Genomic DNA, 23,354 nt, shown 5'->3' with positions numbered 1-23,354 from the left:
AGCAGTCAAGAAGTCCTCACTGATTAGGTGGTATTTAAGCTCAGATCTGAATGAGATGAGGGGATGAATCATGTGAATCTGGGTGTCGTGCGCGGAAGCCTTCTCGCGGCGCCCTCTTTCAGGCGGGGCGGCCTGCGGGGTCTCTGCTCCCGCTCCCCACACAAGAACGCAGGATATGGTGAGGCAGAAAAGGAACACCCACGGAGCCATAGGTAGGGGAGCCATACCACCACAGTCTCACTGGAGGCTGGGCCCACCAGACGCCGACCTGCCGTCCGCTTTTCCGCCAACCGACCGACCGACGGACAACTCTTCTCCACTCTCTCGACTCTGTTCCTTTTCAGCCTCACCATGTTCTGCGTTCTTGTGTGGGGAGCTGGAGCAGAGACCCCGCAGGCCGCCCCGCCTGAAAGATGGCGCGGCGAGAAGGCCTCCGAGCACGACACTGGGGAAAGAACATTCCAGGCACAGAAGCAACGAGTGCAAAGATGGGAGGGTACTTGGTATATTCAGAGACATAGCAAGCAGACTACTAGTGTGATTGGAACAGGCAGAACAAGGAAGTCTGGATGGAGATGAAGTCACAGAAGTCGCAGAGGACTACATTACACAAGGCCTTATGGGCCATTGGAAGCACTTGGGCTTTTCATCTGAGTGAAATAAGGAACCATTGGAGGGTTTGAGGTAGAGAAGTGACATGATCTGTCTGACTTCAGAAAGGATCTCTGTGGCTGTTGTGTTGAGAAAAGATTGTAGGAAAGTAAGGGCAGAAGTAGAATGGCAGTAGCAGAAGCAGAGTAGTAGTAGACAAAGTGATGAGGAGAGGTTGGATTTTAGATATCGTTTTGAATGATCAAGAGGATTTGTGTCGCGTCCTATGCGGCGAGGGTTGTGTAGAGCGAGGAGGACAGCGCAGGATTAAGAAAAGACAGTAGCCATGAATAGAGTGCAAGCGGGGCCAAGGGACTCCAGCCTCAAGGACTGGACCCCAATAAGCCTACGCATAGCTTTTATTAGTTAGGTGGGGAAGTAAAGGAGATAAAGCTTGTCAATTTCAAGATCTGTGAATCCCACATATTATAATAGGAAACTGATTTAAGCAAATCACCCTTGCCTGCAGGCAGCTGGACTGTAAGTCTCAGGATGTATGTACTTCCCCAAGGGACAAAACCTTTATGCTTATGAATAGACCGAGAGCACATCATTGAGTCACTTCCCCTGCAGGTTGTGGGAAGGAATGCAGCCACTGAGGCAGAGGCTCTCCTTCCTTAGCCGGGGGAAGGTGGGGGGCTGTGCCCACCTCTGTGAACCCTGTGGGTTCTCCTGTTGGTCCCCATTCAACTGCGCTTGGCTTGAGTTGTCCCCCCACCCCAATCTTACTCATCATTGGCTGACCAGCCATCCCCTGGGGCCAAACGGAGACATAAGGTGTAAGCACAAAGGTGAAGCAAAGTCCCTGAAAGGATCCGTCTCACAGACTCTTCTTTCTTTAGGGGTAGGTACGAGGGGACAGACAGATAGGCTGCTGCGTGGCAACAGATTTGAGTGATTAAGTGTAGGGTGTGTAAGAAAGAAGAAGGCAGGGGCAATTCTAAGATTTTTGGTTTGAGCAACTGAATGGATAAAGTTTCTATTTGAGAGGTGAATAATGTGGGGAAAGTAGGTTTTGTAGGGAAAGTTAAGAGGTTCAAATCATATTAAGTTTTTTGTTTTGTTTTTTTACCTATTAGATATCCAAGTAGTTGAATACGTGAGTAGAGAGAGGTACTGGCTGGAGATATAAATTTTGGGTGGTGTCAATTTATAAATGAGAAGTGATTGCTTATGGGTAGATTTAGGAGTGATAGGTGTTCTAAAACTGTAGTAATCGTAGCACAACTCTAAAAATTTACTAAAAATCACTGAACTGTGTACTTTAAATGGTGTATGAATTATACCATGATAAAGTAGTTACTTTATATATAATATATATGTGTATAATCCAGCAATTCCTCTTCTGGGTATATACCCAAAGAATTAAGAGGAAGGTATCAAAGAGATATTTGTGACATTATTCACAATAACCAAAAGATGGTCGCCAACCAACAGATGAATGGATGAATGGATAAACAAAATGTGATACATACACACACACACACACACACACACACACACACACACACACAAATAAACAATGGAATACTTTTCCGTATTAAGGAAATAATGACACATGCTACAGCCAGGATGAACCTTGAGCATATTACATTAAGTGAAATAAAAAACAAATGCTGAATGATTCCTCTTATATGAGGTTCCTCAAGTAGTCAAATTCATAGAGAAAGTGGAATGATGATTGTTGGGAGCCGGGAGGAGGTAGGAATGGGATTTGTTGTTTAATGGGTAGAGCATTAAGTCTTGCAAGATGAAAAGAGTTCTGGAGACCCTATCATTTTACTTAACACTACTGAACTATTACTTAAAAAATGGTTATTAAGATGGTAAATTTCATGTGTAGTTTACAATTAAAAATATAGAAATTAATGAAATTACTGTATGTTATTTCTACTATATTTCATTATGGCAGTGATTAAATGGGTATTATCAGAAGGCAACTGTGTTTTGCTAAAGTTAAAAGATAAAGGAAGGATATGGATATTGCTGTAGAGGGTAGACTCCTGCCGAAGTGTGGTTCATCAGGAAATAGACGCAAAGGAATAGAAGCTAGGCCAGTCCGTTAAAAAGAGATTTTTATTTCTTGTGATTAGGAAAATTCATGATGACTACTCAGTTGTTTAAAAAAAAAAATCTTAGGCACTAAAACTGGGAATATTTAAATGCCTAAATAGAATGAAGCATTATAACAAATGGTTGAAGATAACCTGGAGCCCAGGAGAAACAAAACACACACGTTAGAAAAATAGTCATAAACTGAGGCTTAGATAAGTACTCGTACACAGAACAGCTTCTAACAACTATGTTCTAGGCAGGCATTCTGGAGTAGTGGGATCTTCAAGACTTGAGAAAACCAGAAAAATAGATACCAAGCACACAACCTAGAAAGAAGAGTGAGTACCTTATCTGCCCATCTTGCCCAAATGAGTGGCCAGATAACAGTTTCCTGTAAAACAACGGTTAAAATCTTTTTATACTATCTAATATTAGCTAGTGATTAATATGACATAAGAAATGCATGGAGATGTACTGAAAACATCTTTCCTTTGGTTTCCTTCTATTGTTAGCAATGCTGATTTTAATTAAAATGATTCATTCAGTATTGATTAATGTGCTAGGAAATGTATTGAAGAAAAAAGAAGACAACCTTTGTTCTTAAGAATTTCACAATGAAGTAGAAGTGGCACATATACAAACCACATTACAGTGCAGTGTCCTATGTGCTAAAATATAGATAGGAGCAGGATGTTGTGGGAGAACAGAAAAGGCTATGACTAACTGCTTACACTAGTCAGAATGATGACATTTGAGAAGGAGTTTCCTTGACAGCGGAGGGAGGTGGTGGACAGCAAAGTCATGTCAGCCAGGGCTATTAGCATGTGCAAAGGAAAGGAATTGGAGACATAGCCTGCTCTATGTGAAGAATTCATTAGAATTGTAATGGAGATAGAAAGTCAGGATGGAATTAGGAGTTGGAGGTGAGAACTGAAATGATTATCCCAGAGCCCTATGGGGAAGGACATCAATTTTGTAGGCATTAGACAGATGCAACAAAGATGTCAGCAGGAAATTAACCCAGTTGGATTTGGTTTTTAGTAATAAAACTGATGATGGTTTGGAGGATGAATTAAAATGGGGATGGGGGTGGGGGGAGTGCATGGTGACATGCCTTCTTTGAAGGCTCTTAAATATTAGTTCAGGTGAAAGTAAGAGCCATAACGATTACTTTTAAAGAGGAAATATTAAAGTAAAATTAAAACACTTTGGTGAAGAATTGAATGTGGAGATTAAGGAAGAACTCATTTGCCTCCTGAAGTTTTCAGTTTAAGAAGTGATGACTGGATGAATTTATATAGGAAATTGTGAGATGAAGCAGGAACAGATTTAGGAAATACATGAGTTTGTTTTGGGATATATTGAGCTTGTGGTGCCTGAAGGATATCTAGATGACAGTGTTTAGTGCACTGTTGGAAATTAGGAGATGTCAGGAAGGGAAATGTAAATCTGGGAGAATATTACATGGGGGAGAATTCTGGGGAAAGGTAGATGAGATGACCCTGGAACTGAAAAGTGAAGAGCTAATATTAGGTTGGTGCAAAAGTAATTGCAGTTTTTGCAGTTATTAACCTTTTAAAGCGTAATTTCTTTTGCACCAATCTAATAATAGTAGCTAACTCTTACTAATGCTGATTATAGGCCAGGCATTGAGCAAAGAACTTTTTATGTGCATTATATCATTTCATTTCATCCTCAGAGCAATTCTAAGAAGTCAACACTATTATCCCCATTTTACAGATGAGAAATTGAGACTCAATGATTTGCCCAAGGTCATACAGGTAGGACGTGGTGCTGTAGTTCAGTGCCAAACAGTATGACATAACTTGAGCCCACATTCTTCATTACTGTACCAGACTACGTTTTATTAAAAATGTCTCCTAGAAAATACTTAATGATGTTTGTTTTGTTATATAATGGGAATACATGAATTTATATAGCATAATTATATTCCAAAGAAACCATAAAATAGAGACATATCTAACAGATTTTAATAATTACAAAAAACACACTCTAAATATGTATCTAATAATAAGATTTCTCAAATTGTTTATCCTGGTATAAGTTATTATTTAATGCTTTTAAATTCTTTAATCATTCTTTTGGTTCTTAGTTCTTACTCTAATATATTTGATCAATAACAACTTATGTTTAAGTAAATTGCCTTTGAAAATAGTAATGATTGAACAATAGCTAAAACTATTTCTGGTTTATATTTTAATGCAATTTTTCTTTATTTTGTTTGTGACACAAGTCAAATTTTATATTTCTCAGCTGACCAAATTCCAGTTTGATTTTATTTTTTCTTACCTAAAAGATCTGGCTACATTTCGATCTAAAATTTACTGCTTTGTTTGTTTTGTTTTGTTTTTTTAATAGTAGTGACAGATGTTAAATAGTCTGATTACTTTATTATGTCATACCCAATTTAGTTTTAATATCTATTGTTTTCATTGTTTAAAACCCCTGTGATTATAGTAGGTAAATTAAAGTCCAGTTAAATGGATTATAGGATTTTCTTTCTATTGGACCATAAAACAAAAAAACAGAAGTAGAATCACAGACTTTTAGACCTTATAATGATTGTTAACACCTTAGTGCTTACTCCTGATCTAAGCAGTCACATACATCAATTAATTTAATCCTCACAACAACTCTATGGGATAGGTACTTTAATTACCCCAGTTTACAAATAAAGAGACTGAGCATTAGCATAGATTAAAGAGTCTTGCCCAAGATAATGTAGTAGTGGTAGATCAGGTATTGAAACCCCGAAGCCTAGTTTCAGTGTCTGTGTTCTTAACCCATTATCCTAATATTTAAAGTTGTGGCTTTCTCAAGGTCACTATCTAGTTAAAGCACTGGGATTAGAAAGCAAGTATTGTAATATATGGTACAATGAATTTTTTTAAAAATTTTAATGAACTAAGTAGGGTCTATAACTATATATAATCAGTAATATTTTTTTAAAAAAATTAATAACAAGGGACTAGTTTTCTAACTGAATCTTCTTAAGCATAAGAAAGTGCCCCTTCAGATATACTTTAATTGTAAACTTTTGTTTTTATGTAATTCATTTAAGAGCACGATTTGGACGCAAAAAAGGGTAATTGCTTTGTAATTATATGAATATAATATAAAAGTATATAAACCTACAACAACAAGTAGGTATTTTTTATTTCAAGTCCAGAGGAAATTTGGAACAGTGAAAGTTAGAAGGTTTAAGTTGGTGAAAGCCAAAAACATAGATAATAAAGAGATCCATGTTTTAAAAGACATAGTAAATGAATAAAGCATAAGAAAATAAAATCAGTCTGAGAAAAATCATTTAGTAAAAAGATCATTTGTTTTATTAGTTCCAGGTATACAAAACAACAGTGATTAGACATTTACGCACCTCACAAAGTGGTAACCCCAACAAGTCTACTAACCATTTGACACTACATAGCTGTTACAATACTATCGACTATATTCCCTGCACTGTACATTCTATGACTATGTTTTTTTAATTATAGTTGACATTCAATATTATTTCATACTAGTTTCAGGTGAACAGCATATAGCGGTTAGGCATTTACATAATTTGTAAAGTGATCCCCCCCGTAAGTCTATTACCCATCTGACACAATATTATTGTCTGTATTTCCCATCCCTGTGACTGTTTTGTAAAGTACCAATTTGTACTTCCTAATCCCTTCACCTTCTCACCCACCCCCCGAACCCCCCCCACCCCCATTCTAGCAACCATCAGTTTGTTCTCTGTATGAGTCTGTTTCTGGGTTGGTTTTTTTGTTTGTTTGTTCTGTTCTTTAGATTCCACATATAAGTGAGATCATATGGTGTTTGTCTTTCTCAGTCTGATTTATTTCACCTGGTACAATATCCTCTAGGTCCATTCATGTTGTTGGAAATAGTAAGATTCCATTCTTTTTTATGGCAGAGTAATACTCCATTGTATATATGTACCACAGTTTCTTTATCCAATTGTCTATTGATGGGCATTTCCATTTCCATATCTTGGCTATTGTGAATAACACTGCGGTAAACATAGGGGTGCATATATCTTTTCAAATTAATGTTTTGCATTTCTCTGGATAAATACCCGGGAGTGAAATAGCTGGGTCATAAGGTAGTTCTAGTTTTAATTTTTTGAGGAACCTCCATACTGTTTTCCATGGTGGCTACACCAGTTTGCAATCCCACCAACAGTGCACAAGGGTTCCCTTTTCTCCACATTCTCGCCAACACTTGTTTGTTGATGACAGCCATTCTAACCAGTGTGACGTTGAGCATCTTTTTGTGTGTCTATTGGCCATCTGTATGTCCTCTTTGGAGAAATGGTTATTCAGGTCTTCTGCCCAGTTTTTAATTGGATTGTTTATTTTTTGGGTGTAAAAAAGTTACTTTTAATGTACAGAGGGTGCCAAAAAATGTATACACATTTTAAGAAGGAAAAACTGTATTAAAATGATAATATTCAATATATACCAACAACAAAAGATGAATACAAATCACATTTGACTTCTGCAATTACAAGAGGTTCTCAAAGTGGTTTCCATCAGCTTCTAGACACTTATGATTACAGCAACTACTGCTTGAGCAACGTTGACCAAAGTGTCTACTTGTATACATTTTTTGGCACCCCCGTATTATAGGCTTTATAATTTTTTTTCTGAGTTACATTAAAGGCATCTTAAATAAGATGGGCTGATTATCTTTTGGTGGGAAATTTTTAATATATAAAATTGCTTTATTAAGGAAATTGTAATAGTTTTTAAATAAAGATTATAATAGATTTTGTTCACTTATCTATGGTGTATATGTTTGTTATTTTTTATAAAGTCTATTTGAGAAATCCTTGCTGCAAGTTTCTTTCACATGTGGTAATGAGATTACAACCTCTAGTTTAAAGATTATCTGTACTGGTGTAATCTTGGAATTAAATTTTTTTTCAATTATAGTCGGTTTTTTAAAGATGGAGCTTCAATTGACCAGTGTAGCTGTATCTTGAATAAATGGTAATTTGCTAAGCAGGCAAGATAAGAGCACAATCCAGGGAGAGGGTGATAGCTTGCACAACAGCATGCAAGCATGATGCACGTGGGGAGCTATGCAGTGATCTAGATGGTTAGAGCACTGGGTGATGATAGAGGAGACTTAAAAAAGCGTTGAGACCGAATCATAAAAGGCTTTGTGTGCTACAGTACAGTGCTTGATCTTTGTCTTATAGGAGGTGAGCCATTTATGTAGAAAAGTGAGGCAAATCATATTTTGATACAGAAAAACTAGTATGACGTTGGTATGCGGAATGAATCAGGAGGGACTGAGGCTGAATGAGTTCAAGGCCAGTAGGAGTAGTCAAAGTGGGAGACGTAAGACATGAGCGAAGATGGCCAAGAAGACGGCCTAGGAGATGGCAACTCCAAATCTGGTGATGAAAGGGACGGGTTAAGGATGTCTTCCAGGTTGCTGGTTAAGTGGTGGTACCTAGTATAGTAAGGACAAGACAGCAGCAAGCAGATGGGCTGGGGAAAACGGAGGTAAGATTTTAGCCTTGAGTTGAGGTGCCCGTGGCATATTATTTTATTATATTATTAGCCTAGTCTTAACATCATTTCTGTTCTCTAGGCTCAGATATCCAACTGACTACTTGATATCTCCAGTTACATGTCTGTTAGGGCATCTCAAACTTCACATTTTTTATATTGAAAATTTAGTTTTTCAAATTGCTCAGGCCAAAAACCTGTGATTCATCCTTGAATTCTCTTTTTCTCCTACATCCAAACTAACAGCAGATTCTGTCGGTGTGCTTTGAAGAATCCAAAATCTAACCTCTTTACCAACTTCACTGCTACTACTGTGGTTTTAATAATCATCATCTCTCGCCTGAATTATTGCAGTAGCCTCCAAATTAATACCTCAGTTTCTACTCTTAATTTTCAGTTTAAGTGATCCCATTAAGCCAGCTCAGGCCATCCTGTCCATTGTAGATACCCGAGCCTTCTAAACAAAACAGGCCAAGCAGGCTTCTACCTCAGAGCCTGCTAGTACTTCCCTTTGCCTGGAATGTTTTCCCAGGTTTCAGTACGACTGTCACTCATTTCACTTCTTGATGTAAGTGTCACCTTATCAAAGAGACTGTTCGACACCAACCCCTATGAAGTAACACCTCTTTTTTCATTATCGTCTGTCCTTTTACCTGCTTCAGTTTTCTTCATAGATCATCTTCTGCCATATAATAAGTTAACTTCTGTACCCATAGGACCTTATAAAGGTACCTGACACATAGTAGGCGCTTAATACATATTGAATGATTGGGTGGATACATGCATGGATGGATGGATGAATAAATCAATCAAAAAAAAAGTCCTGGACAGGTAGTTGGACACATGAATGTGAATTATAGGAGAGATCTTAACGGAGGACATGTGTGTGTATAATTGTTTTTCACTCGTTAATTAATTACTCATTTAGTAAACATTTACTTATCCCTTTTACTTGGTATCAGGTACTCATCCTCATACAATGGGAATACAAGATAAAAAAAGCAGTATCTTTACCTTTAATAAATTCATAGAAAAGAAACTCATGATCTTCAAGTAAGTGTAGATAATAAGTACATTGTGGTATGTGCTGTTTATTAAATAAATAGCAGGTGAACCCATAAGACAACATGAAGTCATTCATGAATTTCAGGATTATGTTTTCTATTTTAATTTTTTTCTCAGGAAGTTGATCTCTTTGAAGGTAACAACTATAGCATCCTTTTCCTTTATGAAATCTCCCCACTCTTATTATTATTATTATGTCCGCCTAGTACAGTGCTTAATGAATTCTTTTAAATTAATGAACATCTATATAAGTTATTAAAATTATAAAACTAATGATATGAACAATGTACTATGTTGGAAAAGGAAAGAGAGTTTGGTAGAGAAGTAATCTGTTTTAAGGTCTAGTCAATTTTAGATCAAGACAGCACCTCCAAGTTGAAGTGTACAATAAACATTTATATCTAGTAGGCTGGAGTTCATAGAATTGGTCAAAGCAGTAGATAGACATTTGAGACTTAATTACCTATGATTGATTTTTTTAGAAAGCATTTTTTAGACCAAGAGATGGTATACCTAGAGAAATATTGAGATTTTTAAAAACAAAATGAATAATCAGAATAGGTCAAAAGAGAGCCAAAATGATATTGTAGGACGAGAACTAAACTATAAGTAAAGAAGGCTAAAAATACCTACAATCTTCCCACATTTCTGCCTTTAACCAGTTTGTTATCAGCAGTCCAGTTTTCAAAAGTATAATTTCACTTTTTGTTTTCATTTAAACTTGAAATATTTTAGATAATTTTATTTCCCATCATATAGAAAGAGCGTTTTCTATGAAGAAAAACTAAAAACAATTTTAATTTTATCAGGGGTTGACATAGAAGCAGCTCGAAAGGAAGAAGAACGGATAATGCTAAGAGATGCAAGACAGTGGCTGAATAGTGGCCACATAAATGACGTCCGACATGCAAAATCTGGAGGTACAGCACTTCACGTTGCAGCTGCTAAAGGCTATACAGAAGTTTTAAAGTAAGTATTGTTTTTCACAGTTGTTTTCCTACTTTGGTTTGTTTTCTTTATTTCATTATTCCTTTTCTTAAGATACCTGCAAACATTTTGAAACAGCTTATAAATGTTATTCAGTGTACATTTATAGAAAGAAAAACTACCTTGGATATTATTGCTTTGTTTCTAAAGCTTTCTTTGACTCTCAAATTTTGATTTTTCTGCTGTTGTTTTCTTTAGTTTTAATTTTCCAGTAAGTTAAATTTAAGTGTCAGACAACCACTATGTGCTACCTTCTGAGCTAATACATTATTACAGAGTCATTTTGAGATTCCCAGATTGTCTGACTCTAGTTGCTGAGACTAAGAACAGTGTCATATATAAACATATTTCTGTTAATATATTCTGAGAGCTTGGTTCCTATTGAATATTTATTTACCTGTAATTTATCTAAAATACAGTTTCTTTTTACTACATGAACATTGAGACTCGAATGCTATTAGCATAATATTAAATGTCAAGCCATAAGCAACTTATTGATCAGCAAATACATTGATCAGCAAATTTCCTTGGAACAAAGCTTCTTTATGTCACAATAATTTTTTGTTTTGTTTTTTACTTATGCAATACAAAGGTGTTGGCAACTATGTGAAAACAATGATTCCTTGTATAACTTTTGTTATATGTATGTATGTGAAAGGAAGTAAGATTGGCCCTCAGCAAAATCAGCTGCACCCTTTTGTTCTCTTGGGCTTCTAATACCACGTTCTTATTCCCTCTCCTCAGTAAAAACGGTGAAGTTTAAGTGGGTCAGCTATTTCCAGATTTCCTCTGTTCAATCCCTACTCACTTCAATAGCTTAAGCCTTTTCCTAGAGTAGTAAGTTAACTTTTAATTAGTTTTCTTGTCCCACATTTGTTTCTGTCTAATCCAAAACTTTTCAAATTTTCAGACCCCATTAGCAGGTCATGAAATGAACTTAGTCACCAACAGCATTTTTTAAAGAGAGAATTGAAAATATCAAGTAGTATTGCATATGGTAAAGGTAAATATTGTTTCTTAAAACTCTTGTTTCTGTAAACATACAACACACACACACACACACACACACACACACACACACACACACACACATTGGATTACATTGTAAAATAGGTTTCTAGACTTCTTCCAAGTGGTCTTTGCAATTAGGTTATCCAGGCTCTTAAAATCCTTCATTAAGATTCTCAGTGGAGGTCAGCGTATATATTAAATTCCTCAGCTTGGCACGTAAGACCATTTGTCATCTGACCACTGGTTCCTCTTTTAAACTAAGCTGCTACCATTGCTCCTCAAGCATGCATTATTCCAGCTATATATCTTCTTGAAGTTCTGTTATGATGTCTTAATGCCTGCTCTTGTTTGTCTAGATATCTTTATTCACCATCTCTTCAACTTGGAGGCAAATTCCTTTCAATCCTTTGGCTCAGTTTAGGGCTCTTAAGCTTATAACAACAACAACAACAAAATGCTCAACCTCATTCATAATACGTGCAGATAAAGCTATAATGAATTACCATTTTTCATCTATCATATTGACAAAGATCAAAACATTTGGTACCCTGCATTGGCAACGTTCAGGGAAAAGCCCTCTTACATTACTGGTGGAAGTGTAAATGACACTTGAGCAAATTCTGTCAAAGTAACAATTACTCTTTGACTTAGCACTTCTACCTTTGGGAGTATTTTTTTAAAGGTATTCTCACACTCACATAGCAGCATTGTTTATAATAGTAGGAGAATAGTTGAAAAGATTATGATACATCCTTTCACTTGAATACTCTGTATCAATTAAAACATTACAAACATATGGAAAGAGCACTAGTATTAAGTGTTGAAACCAAAGAGAGAAGTATACATTTCTGTTATTTAAAATATTTTTAATTGTATTTGCTTATATGCCTAAAATTTCTCTAAGGACACAATCAAAATTAGTATGGTTATGTATAGGGAGGGGAATCTGGTTACTAAAGGTCAGCAGTGGGAGAGTGACTTTCCTATGTAGCCATTTATTCTTTTATGTTTTTGAACCTTGTGAATATATTACTTATGAAAATAAATATATAAAAGTACATATGAAATGAAAAATAAATAGAAGATATCTTTTTCAAATGTAATCTCCCCACTTACCCCTCCTCCCAAACACATACAACACCATTCAATTGATTTTGATGTTTCTCAGTTCTGTACTCCCATTGCATCTCCATCACAGAATCTGTGAGGGTTGATTGTTTTACTTAACTTTTGTCCTCCATCAGAAGCTCCTTAATACAATAAGTACTGTCTTACATTTTTGAGTGTCTTTGTATGGCCTGGCATATAAAGAGAACTATATGTTTGTGGTTGGGGGGTTAAGGGGGAGGTGTATCTACCTTCCTGACTCTTTGCTCTCCACACAAACTCCCAAGTACTTATATTTTGACATCATTCAGGCTATTTAATAGTACTATAGTTCATATTTTCCAATGGGAGATTTGTTTTTATCTTATATCCCAGTATTATTTCTGTCTCTGTTATAAAGTTTCTGGTAACGTATACGTTAATGGATGTATTTTTTTTTTTAACTTAAATCTCTGGGTTTATATGTGTTAGCCTGTTCTTCACAAGATCGATGGCTCTTAAATGTTGGTCTGCAGGTGACAGGCAATGATAGGAGAATTATATGGGGGACTTGTTAAAAATACAGATTTCCAGGGCCGGCCCGGTGGCTCAGACGGTTGGAGCTCCATGCTCCTAACTCTAAAGGCTGCCAGTTCGATTCCCACATGGGCCAGTGGGCTCTCAACCACAAGGTTGCCAGTTCAATTCCTTGAGTCCCATAAGAGATGGTGGGCTCCGCCCCCAGCAACTAAGGTTGAACACGGCACCTTGAGCTGAGCTGCCGCTGAGCTCTCGGATGGCTCAGTTGGTTGGAGCGCATCCTCTCAACCACAAGGTTGCCGGTTCGACTCCCGCGAGGGATGGTGGGCTGCGCCCCCTGCAACTAGCAACGGCAACTGGACCTGGAGCTGAACTGCGCCCTCCACAACTAAGACTGAAAGGACAACTTGACTTGGAAAAAAAAATAATCCTGGAAGTACACACTGTTCCCCAATAAAGTCCTGTTCCCCTCACCCCACCCCCCATAAAAAAGGAAAAAGAAAGAACTGGAGCAGTCAATGAACACATGAAAAAAATTCAATCTCACAAATGAGCAAATGAAATATTTTTTTAAAAAAAAATACAGATTTCCAGGGCCCATCTTCCAATATGCTGGGGTGGAGCTGGGCAATCTTTTTTTTTTTCTTAATAAACTCTTCAGATGGTTCTCTTATGGAGCCAGAATTGGAAACAGCATTAGGTACTTTAGATACTAAGCATTAGGGAATCAGTTTCTAAAGCATAAATAAATGGTTATGTGTTAGCTGTCACTACCTCATCCTTAGGTAAAAAGAAGTTGTTCTCAAGCTCAGTGTCTTGGAAAGTAAGGTAAAGGTCACCAGATTTCCTGAGTTGTGAAGTACTTAGTGTTTCGCCTGTGTGTGTGAGGCTGTGCTTTGTGCAATTTATAGAGCCATTCTTTGCTCTCTGGGAGCTCAATTTCTAAATAAAATAAAGGTCGATGTCAATATACAGTTAGAAGGGCATACTAACATATTTTGTGCAATTCTTTGTGTTGTAATAAAATGTATTTCTATTTTCTAGCTTTGTTGATGATTGGAATATTTGCTGTCTACTGCTGCAGAAAAGTAGACATGACCTCTTGGAATATTTGTTTTGCTTTGTTCCTAATAGTCAGATTGTCATTTTCCTATGAAAATTTCCCATAGAAGATCATAAAGGTTCATGAAACATTCATAAACCAGTTCTTCAACTGTAAGGCAACAAAAACACTACAAAATGAGCTTGTTTGATGCCCAGTGTATTTTTAGAATACATTTAACCTGGTGTGCTGTATCATATGGACACCTGAGGACATGTCCTGCAATAAATCAGTTTAACGTACAAATGATCCAGTAGTTTTGGATCTCACCTGGAAAAATCATAGGCTTTCCTCTGAAAATGTTAATTACAAAACATATTAACAAGAATTAATCAGTGTCACACCAAACTATTTAAGACTTACAGTCATTAGGCATTAATTAAAGCTTAATGTATTATTATGGCAGTAGCTCAAGATCCTCTTTGCCAGTGTTTTCTGAGTATTACTTTCGTTTGCCCTAGTTAATTTGTTGAGGAGAAGGGGTATTGAACTATAAAAAGAGAATTATATTGCCAATTTTTGTTAACTCGCATGGTATAAAGCTGTTGATTATGTTTACTTATTTCTATATTGTAATGATTATCTAATTACTGTAATTTCTTTAGACTTTTAATACAGGCAGGCTATGATGTTAATATTAAAGATTATGATGGCTGGACACCTCTTCATGCTGCAGCTCACTGGGGTAAAGAAGAAGCGTGTCGAATTTTAGTGGACAATCTGTGTGATATGGACATGGTCAACAAAGTGGTAGGCCTTTTCAATGTTTTAACTTTTTGAAATACAGTTTTAGTCTCAAAAAATATTAAAAGAATATAAATTTTATAATTGTGTTTTTTATTAACTATACAAAACAATGTTTTGTCAATTACTTACTGATTTTTATTGTTAACTAATTGTTTAAGTCTTTTTCAGCTACGTGTGAGGTGGTTTTGGCCTTATTCTGCCAAGAAAAAAGTGTTACTCTTTCAGTAATCATTACTATATGTATAGAGAGTAGATTTGGGTACTTCCATTGAAATTATATTCTTAGGATTTCATAAATTAAGAAAATTTTGCATTACTATGTGTTCCTAATTCTCTGTAGCTGATAGTCTTACTAACTTGCTTATAAGCTTTTTAAGAGACATGGATATTGGAGAATATTTAAAAATATAGTTGTGTGCCAAAGAAGATCATTGAGATGCAACATCTGGTCTCCTAGTTTTGCAGATGAGAAAAGTTTAGTGAGGTAAATGGTATACTTAAATATTACCCATTTCGGTAGAGAGAAGGGAGGAGCAAATGTCATGTAAGTGCTTTTCACAAAATCATGAACATGCTCAAGTTTTCAGAGTCCTTAGTAGATTAGATTTTTCTCCTCTGCTCCCTGTCACATCCCATCAGTGTCACCACTCTTCTTACTAGTTCCCACTCTTCTTACTAGTTCCTTCTTACTAGTTCACTCTGTTGGTGCATGATAAAGATCATTTATTGAGCTTCTAGTGAGCTTAACTACCCTTACCTGCCATAGAATATCCCTTACAGATTACATTTATAGGCTAATGTAAATTACTTAGCAGGGTTTCTAAAAATAATTTCATCTTTATTCAGACATGTACATCTGATTCTATTGTATCCATTAATATAGGTGCTGGTGTTGGTTACTCTAGTAACTGCAGTTTCTAATCGGTGATCTGCAAAGGGAATAGAGAATACTACATGCCCAAGATTTTCCTACGGGTACATGGTTAGAGGTTGAGGTTCATAATGGTACAGATTCATGTCCCAGTTGCTGACATAAAAACAGAAAGAAGTACTCTGAATTCCTTTTCTCTTTCTGGAGTATTTCATATACAGAAGGTGCCAAAAACATTGTATACTCATACACATTTTAAGAAAGGAAAAAACTGTATTAAAATTGTAATACTCAATGTATACCAATAACAAAAGATGAAGACAAGTCATGTGTGTACATTTTTTTGGCATCCCCAATATGTATTTATAACTGTATTTTAAGTAAAAAAATGTGCAAACAAGAAAATCATAGGAGGTTTTGAAAATCTTCGGAAAAGTGAGGATAAAAAATGTTTGCGAGTGATCCATCTGTAAGTGTAGGTTTGCACTTACATATAATAGTCTTCAATCTAAATTTTTATCAAAACTTGATAATTTGCTTTCTCTTATTTTTTTTATTATAACAGTTTTTTGTTCTGTAGTTAGCATTAGAAGACAAAATATTGATACTATTTAATTTTAGTGAAAGGCCAACTAATTTTAGCTTGACAATTCATATTCCTCTTCTTTGTAGAAATTCCCCCAGCTCTTGGGATTTTTCTGAAGAAATTAGTGAATGAATGAATACCTGTTACCTTCTCTCTGTTCTGCATTCCTCTCTTTTCCAAATAGTGTCTCCTGCAGGCCACTTGTCCAGTAAAATGGGCAGAGCTGATGCTGGTTCATTCAGTGATAGTGACCTCTGGATAAGGACCAGAAGAGAGAACCTTGTTAATTGAAATGGTTTTCCAAAAAGATTATACCACTTCCTACTTCATGTTGTTTTGCTAGTGAAACATACACAACATATAGTATGTATGAGAAAAAGTATCTTGCATCTGTTCTATAATTGTCTAATTCCTGTGCCATACAATTCGTAATATGCTCTAGGAGGAAAACTACCTATAAAATCTTTGTTTTATCTTCTTTTGTTTCTGTATCACTGTAGTAGCAGTTTCGTGTGTCACCCTATATTTTAATATCTTATCACCTCATTTCATAACTTTAGTGCATCTTTATATGATCTTAAAAGAGTTGTGCCTCATACTTCTTTAGAATTTTATAGTTTTCAACTTATTTTAGGACAGTGCTATCCTTTTAACAACGCTGTGAAGTTGTTATCTGAGTTTTGAAGATTCAGGAACATGATCAGAGAAGTCAAATAATTTTCCTAGCGCCCTAATAATTGTTTCCTTTTATTCCGCTAAGTTCTTCTGCAACTTTTCTTATGTTTTTATTTCTCATATGTTTTATTTTTCCAGATACTAACTCATAAGTTCTAAAAATAGGATTTTAAAATTTTTATCAAAATAAGATTTTCTTTTAAAATATCAAAATTTTCAAGACACCTGCTACTAGCAAGGAGCTACATAATATGTAGAGAGAATTTTAAAGGCCCTTGTAGTATAAATATACCCAAATACAAGCTTTATTTTTTGAAAATTATATTGTAATTGAAGATATTTTTGTAAGACTTAATTTTATAATTTTGCCTATGTAAGTTAGGCTGTTTGTTTTCATTGGCTACATTTTAAAATAACATGTTATATTTCATGTTCAATCAAACAAATTAGTCTTCATTGTGTAAGCCTGCCTGTATGAATTTATCTTGTCATTGGTACCTTCGGTACCTGTAGATTAAAGGTTTTTACTAAATTTCTTTTAAAAAATGATATCAAGAAATGTGCATAAGGTACTTTCAGAGTTTAGATGATTTTTCTACTAATGCAAAACATAATTTGGGGAAATAGATAATATGGAAAATGCAATAAATCATATAGAAAGCTTGAAAGTTTTTCTACATGAAAGTGAGGAAAATGTTCTAAAATTACAGTATGTACAGATTTTGATCTCGTTTCTTTAACTTACAAACTATAAAACAAATTTGCTGTCATTTTAACTCGTTATAAATTATGTGATACAGATTTTAAATACAAAGATTTTTATTTCACTTTCTTAACTTATTAAAAGAATTGTTATACTAGAATGTACCCAGATATTGACCCTTTTGAAATATTAGCTAAGGTGCATTTCTAGTTGGAATTTTCTTTGAATGCAGTGTTACAATCATTAGTAAACAAGTAGCTTCATAGCTGTCACTGTAAGGATTTAAATGAGTAACAAAACTGCTTCTGTTACTAATGGGCACAAAGATTTTCCCCCCCTAATTTTATCTGAGCGTATTCTTGTTTTCTATAAAGATGATGCAATACAGACCTGGATTGTAGTTCCACTTTCCATTCATTACCTGCATGACCTTGGATAAATATCATACATTCAGAGCCTGGGTTTCCTCATCTATACAATGGGAATCATAATCATGCTTGTCCTGACTACCTCACTGGTTGTGAAGGTGAAGAGATATGCTAGCTCAAAAGCAGTTCAGTTCGAATAAATCAGGAAAGAAGAATGGAGAGACTATGAAGTTACAGACTTAAGCAATGGCTCTAATATGGCTCTTGTAATTTACCAATGTATTGGACTGATTGTTTTTTAAGCAGTGATTTTTTTTTTTTAAAGATAATTTTCTAGACTGATAGAGTTATTTTTTCATACCTCAACATTGTGCTGTCCTCAGTTGTTTCCTGGTTGTTTTGAGTGACAGCTTATATGCCCTACTTCATTAGTGCCCCATTAACAAAGGATAGTAGCCTTATAGTAGCTATGAATCAGGTGATGTTTATAATTATACAGTTGGTTAGCTTTATAACTGTCCTATTGATTGGTTTTTAAAGAGCATGGTTAAGTTGAAGTGTGCTTTTTCTTTTAAATTAGAAACTTTTCTATGTTTATAGCCTACATTTTACTTTAGTTTTTATTCTCTATCAGCTGCTGCTTGCAAAGTAGACTCCTTTATCAAGGGAGAAAGTGAAAAGAAAGGTTAGTAAGGCGATCCAATTTCTTACTCTTGTAAAGGAAAATTCCGTGGTTACTAAAATAACCCATTGCATTTCATTGCTGCTAAAATTTTATTACAATTCAAAAAATGCTCCAAGGTGTGGTATTTCGTATATGAGAAGGATAAGTGCTTAAAGTAATACTTAAAAAGAAGCCAGTGAGATATTTCCACATGATAACATGATCTTGAACACAGTTTGCTTAATAAGTATAGCGTGTGTAACATTGTAAACTAACCATACAAAGACAGTATGATACAGCAAAGCTGAGATTAACATGTATTGCTAATCTAAAAGTCACCCTCAAATTTGGAGCCAGTAACTTGTTTCAGAGCCCTTTATTCTTTGGGAATTTAATTCTTAGCATTTAATACTCAAGGTGGAAATGGGGGAAAAAGATTGATTAAAGCTAAAACTTTTGAACTGAGTGGTGAAGAATAGATTGCCTCTTAAATTCCTACTGGAAGATGTTCTAACAAGAAAAGGTAGACATAAAAGTTTTTTTTGAAGCTTGTAAAATTTAAATACAAACATTCCCCTATCTTAATAAAGCAGCATTTTATGTACTTTTAAGATATATGTCATAGACCATATCTTTTATTTTATAAACAGACACTGGAAAAAGTAGCTCAAATGTAGAGTAGCTTATATTTCGTTTTATAGTGTTGGAAAATTTAACTCCTATGTAAGTAGATGTCAACATCCTATATTGGTATAGAATTGAGGGTTGTAGTTTTGTTTTTAAATGAAAGAGTAAGTGGAATTTTTTCTAAGAAAGAATCATACATTGGCTAACATATTCGGTAGAATATATTCTAAATAATGAACTTTTTGGCATTCTGGAAACTTGTACCAGTAAGGTTATTATAAGGACTAATGCAAGCACTAGGAAAAATCCTTACTATGTTTGGTCAACAGCTCTTTGAAATTTTCTTTTCCACAGTGCATAAAAATAGATCGACAGATGTTCATCTGGACTAATTTTTGAAACTAAGCCATACCTGTGGCTGGCTAAACTTTAAGCAGTTTAGAAATATATGTTTTTATTTTATTACTCTACTAAAAATATAGTTAACTTTTATGGAGGTATCAAAAAGAAATAAGGCCACAAAAGGTTAAACATGGAGTAGTTACCATATGACCCAATAATTTCACTCATGGTTATATATCCAAGAAAATGAACACCCATGTTCACACAAAAACTGTACACGAATGTTCATAGCAGTATTTCTCATTATGTATAGCCAAAAACCAGAAAGCAAAAGCAAATTTTCATCAACTGATGAATAGATTAGTAACTGTGTTGTCATACAATGCAGTATTATTCAGCAATAAAAAGGAGTGAAGTAGTTACATGCTACATGAATGACGTTGAAAACATTACGCAGTAAAAAATGGCAGTCACAAAGGATCATGTGATTCCATTTACATGAAATGTCCAGAATAGGTGGATCCATAGTAACAGAGTAGATTAGTGGTTGCCTCAGCCTAGTGGAGATGAGAAAGTGGAGCGGTGACTGCTAATGAGTGTGTCGTTTCTTGAGGGTGATGAAAATGTTGTAAAATTGATTGTGTTGATGGTTGTAAAACTCTGTAAATATACTACAAACCATCGAATTGTATGCTTTAAATGGGTGGTTTGTATGGTATGTGAATTACATCTAAATAAAGGTGTTACCAAAAAAGGTAAGGGGAGGTTTATCATCTGCTTCTGACATGGATTTCTCCTAATCTCCTCTGAGTCATATGTACTATATTTTATAACTACCATAGAAAATGTTATCTAACTTCTTTTTATATAATCATACAGAATCACCAAAGGCATTTTATAATTTATTGACTTTTTACCATCACTACCTGCCTTGTTTCCTACCTAGGGCCAGACAGCCTTTGATGTAGCAGATGAAGACATTTTAGGATATTTAGAAGAGTTGCAAAAGAAACAAAATCTGGTATGTTTGAAGACTGTCAAAAAATTGTCTGTATTAGTGAATTATCTTAATAGCTTTGAATTTCAAACAGTTAAGAAAAGTATTCTTGTGATGTTTGTACCTTTTGGTTTAAATTATTCTTGGGAGTCAAACTAAATGACAGTGATCAACAAATAAAGGAGTAACAGTGCTTTGTCTTTCTGTTGCTTACTCCCATTTCTCTAACCTCTGTTCGCAAAATGAATACTTCAATGATGTATATATTCTCAAGAACATGTTTTTATGATTTCATAAGATAGTTTGCTTAGAAAGTGGAGACTATAAAATCTCAGATTTCTCAAATGACAGGCTCTAGATAAGCAAGGAGTGATAAGACTAGGAAATACCGTAGACGTTTAAGTAAAGTATCCCCAGACGTCCTAAGTAATGATTGGACCCTGACATTTTCCGTGAACTAAAGTTGGAGGGATCTAACAAATCCAACTTAGTCCTTCCTGGAGCTTTTGGGCTGTCTAATCTTTTTTATTTTATCCAGGACCTTTTCAGGTACAATATACATCATTTGTTTTGTTTTTGTTTTGTGTTTGGAAAACCACTTTGTTACTATTTTAAATTCAGTATTTTACTTATTAATATTATTTTAATAGTATTCTTATTTTCCTTTGCATAACTTTTCTAAAGCTCCACAGTGAAAAACGGGAGAAGAAATCTCCACTAATTGAATCAACCGCCAATATGGACAATAATCAGTCACAGAAGACCTTTAAAAAGTAAGTAAAATATTAAAGTAGGTATTGTTACTGTTGGGAATGAGTTGGCATGATGGCTGCAGACATGATTGTTAGATTTTGTGGACCTGGGGAAAAAATTAATGTATTTTGACCTTTTGTGTTTATAATTATTTGAAAGCTATTTTCCTTTCACAGCAAAGAAACCTTGATTATTGAGCCTGAGAAAAATGCGACCCGTATTGAATCTCTGGAACAGGAAAAGGTTGATGATGAAGAAGAAGGAAAGAAAGACGAATCTAGCTGCTCCAGTGAAGAAGACGAAGAAGATGACTCAGAATCAGAGGCTGAAACAGGTACAACTGGAAGGGTAAAGGGATTTTCAGTGACACTTAGTGTAAAGTAAGAGATCAGGTTTTAATTTTGAAACTTTTCAGACTGATTTGCTACTTGTTCAGATACCTACTAAGCCAGGAAGTTACCTAATTCATGGAGTATTGAATCCCTAAGTATAGCTGTGATATTATTGTTCTCTAATTACCTGGAGGCTTTTGTTCATCTCTGTGTTTTTCTGACCTATATTTTTAGGTTTGAAGGTGAAGAGGCTCCTAAATCTCCCATAGAATGTTGTGTTGCAGATAGGGTGTAAGTGGGTTTCCAGCAGTTCAAGGATATTCCAGCTGCTTTCTGAGGCCCAGAAGTCTAGAAAGCTGGTCCCTGCAGCATCCCAAACATTACCTAAGAAATAGTAATTAGAAAGTGGGACATGAAGCAAGATACTTTCCTATGGGAGTATGGGCAAATTAGCTTTGTTTGAGAAATTTTAAAGACACAGAAACATATAATATTCATATTCCAAATACATAGACTTAACGGTTATTGATATTTAGCTATATTCACTTAAAATTCTCTTTTTAATAAGATTAAAACATTCCAGTTGTCTTCTTTAACCATGAATCCTAGTCTACTTTCCTTTCTTCCCAAAGACAATCACCGTTATGAGTTTTTTTCTGTAATCTTCTAGTCCATTTTTATACTCTTACAGGTATACTCAGAAGTCATACATAGTAATTATAAGGTAGTTTTGTGTTTCTATTTTTACACCCTAGGAGTTGTTATGCAGCTTGCTTTCTTTCACTTGAAAGTGTTTTTTTTTTTTTATTTGTTCATATCTATCTATATCTTTATCTACTTAACTTATCCCTTTAGTTGTTTTATAGTATTCATCAAATACATCCATTTCCCTTGTGATAAATATTTGCCTTATTCCCAGTTTTTCTTGTTGCAAATGATGCTGCAGTGATCATTTGTGTAATTGCCTCTTGGTGGTATGTTTGCAGAGGTTTCCCTAATAGATAGACTTTAACATTGAATTATTAGTCACATTTTTTTATTTTCATAGATGCTGCCAAATTGCTTTATAAGGCTTCTATAATTTACATTCTAGTCCTTTTTATTATCAAGGATATTGTTTCTGCATTTTTTTTCCTCTGGCCCACATGTTTTTGTAGGTTTTGTTTACAAATTTCCTTTTTTAAATTAACATTTTAAATTAACATTAAATTAACATTATTCTGTACCAGTTAATGACTTAAAACTTCTGAACAGCATGAGATTCCAGTATTGCCATCTTTGAGTTGTATAACCTGTCATTTTAACATAACTTTATAAGAAAACAAAATGCCATTTCCATTAAGACTTAATCAGTGAAAAAATGGTCATCATGATCAGAACCAGTTTGGTGGTTATTGATAAAGACCAGTAGAGCCCTAGAATTTCTTGGGCTCCCTATATTTCCTTTAGAAACAACAACAGTTTTGAATAATTTTTATGCACTCAACAAAATGTTTCATATAAAAAAATGTGAGAAGCTAAAGTTTACTAAATAAACACATGTCAAGGAACATACTGATAATTCTGTTTCCCATTGAAAACAATATGTTGTTAAACAGATATAGGCTAGTTATGTTGCCAGGTAATGTGTTTTAGATTCCTTTATT

The 23,354-nt window shown here is 34.9% G+C and overlaps 1 protein-coding gene across 7 annotated transcripts in view; it reads left to right on the top strand.

The window, feature by feature from the left end:
- Positions 1 to 23,354, top strand: part of PPP1R12A (protein phosphatase 1 regulatory subunit 12A) — a 140,048-nt gene that overhangs the window by 68,841 nt on the left and 47,853 nt on the right. For all 7 annotated transcript variants that reach the window (XM_074325372.2, XM_074325370.2, XM_019751271.3 and 4 more), the window contains 5 exons: positions 10,127 to 10,286; positions 14,649 to 14,793; positions 20,573 to 20,647; positions 21,308 to 21,396; positions 21,553 to 21,710. In XM_074325372.2, the coding sequence (XP_074181473.1) occupies positions 10,127 to 10,286; positions 14,649 to 14,793; positions 20,573 to 20,647; positions 21,308 to 21,396; positions 21,553 to 21,710 (627 nt within the window). The remainder of the gene's footprint in view (positions 1 to 10,126; positions 10,287 to 14,648; positions 14,794 to 20,572; positions 20,648 to 21,307; positions 21,397 to 21,552; positions 21,711 to 23,354) is intronic.

This window comes from Rhinolophus sinicus, chromosome 1 (assembly GCF_057876585.1).
Source record: "Rhinolophus sinicus isolate RSI-liver-muscle chromosome 1, RSI-T2T, whole genome shotgun sequence".
Classification (NCBI taxonomy): Eukaryota; Metazoa; Chordata; class Mammalia; order Chiroptera; family Rhinolophidae; genus Rhinolophus; species Rhinolophus sinicus.
Note: the sequence above shows the minus strand (reverse complement) of the source record. Positions and strands in the feature narration are given on the sequence as shown.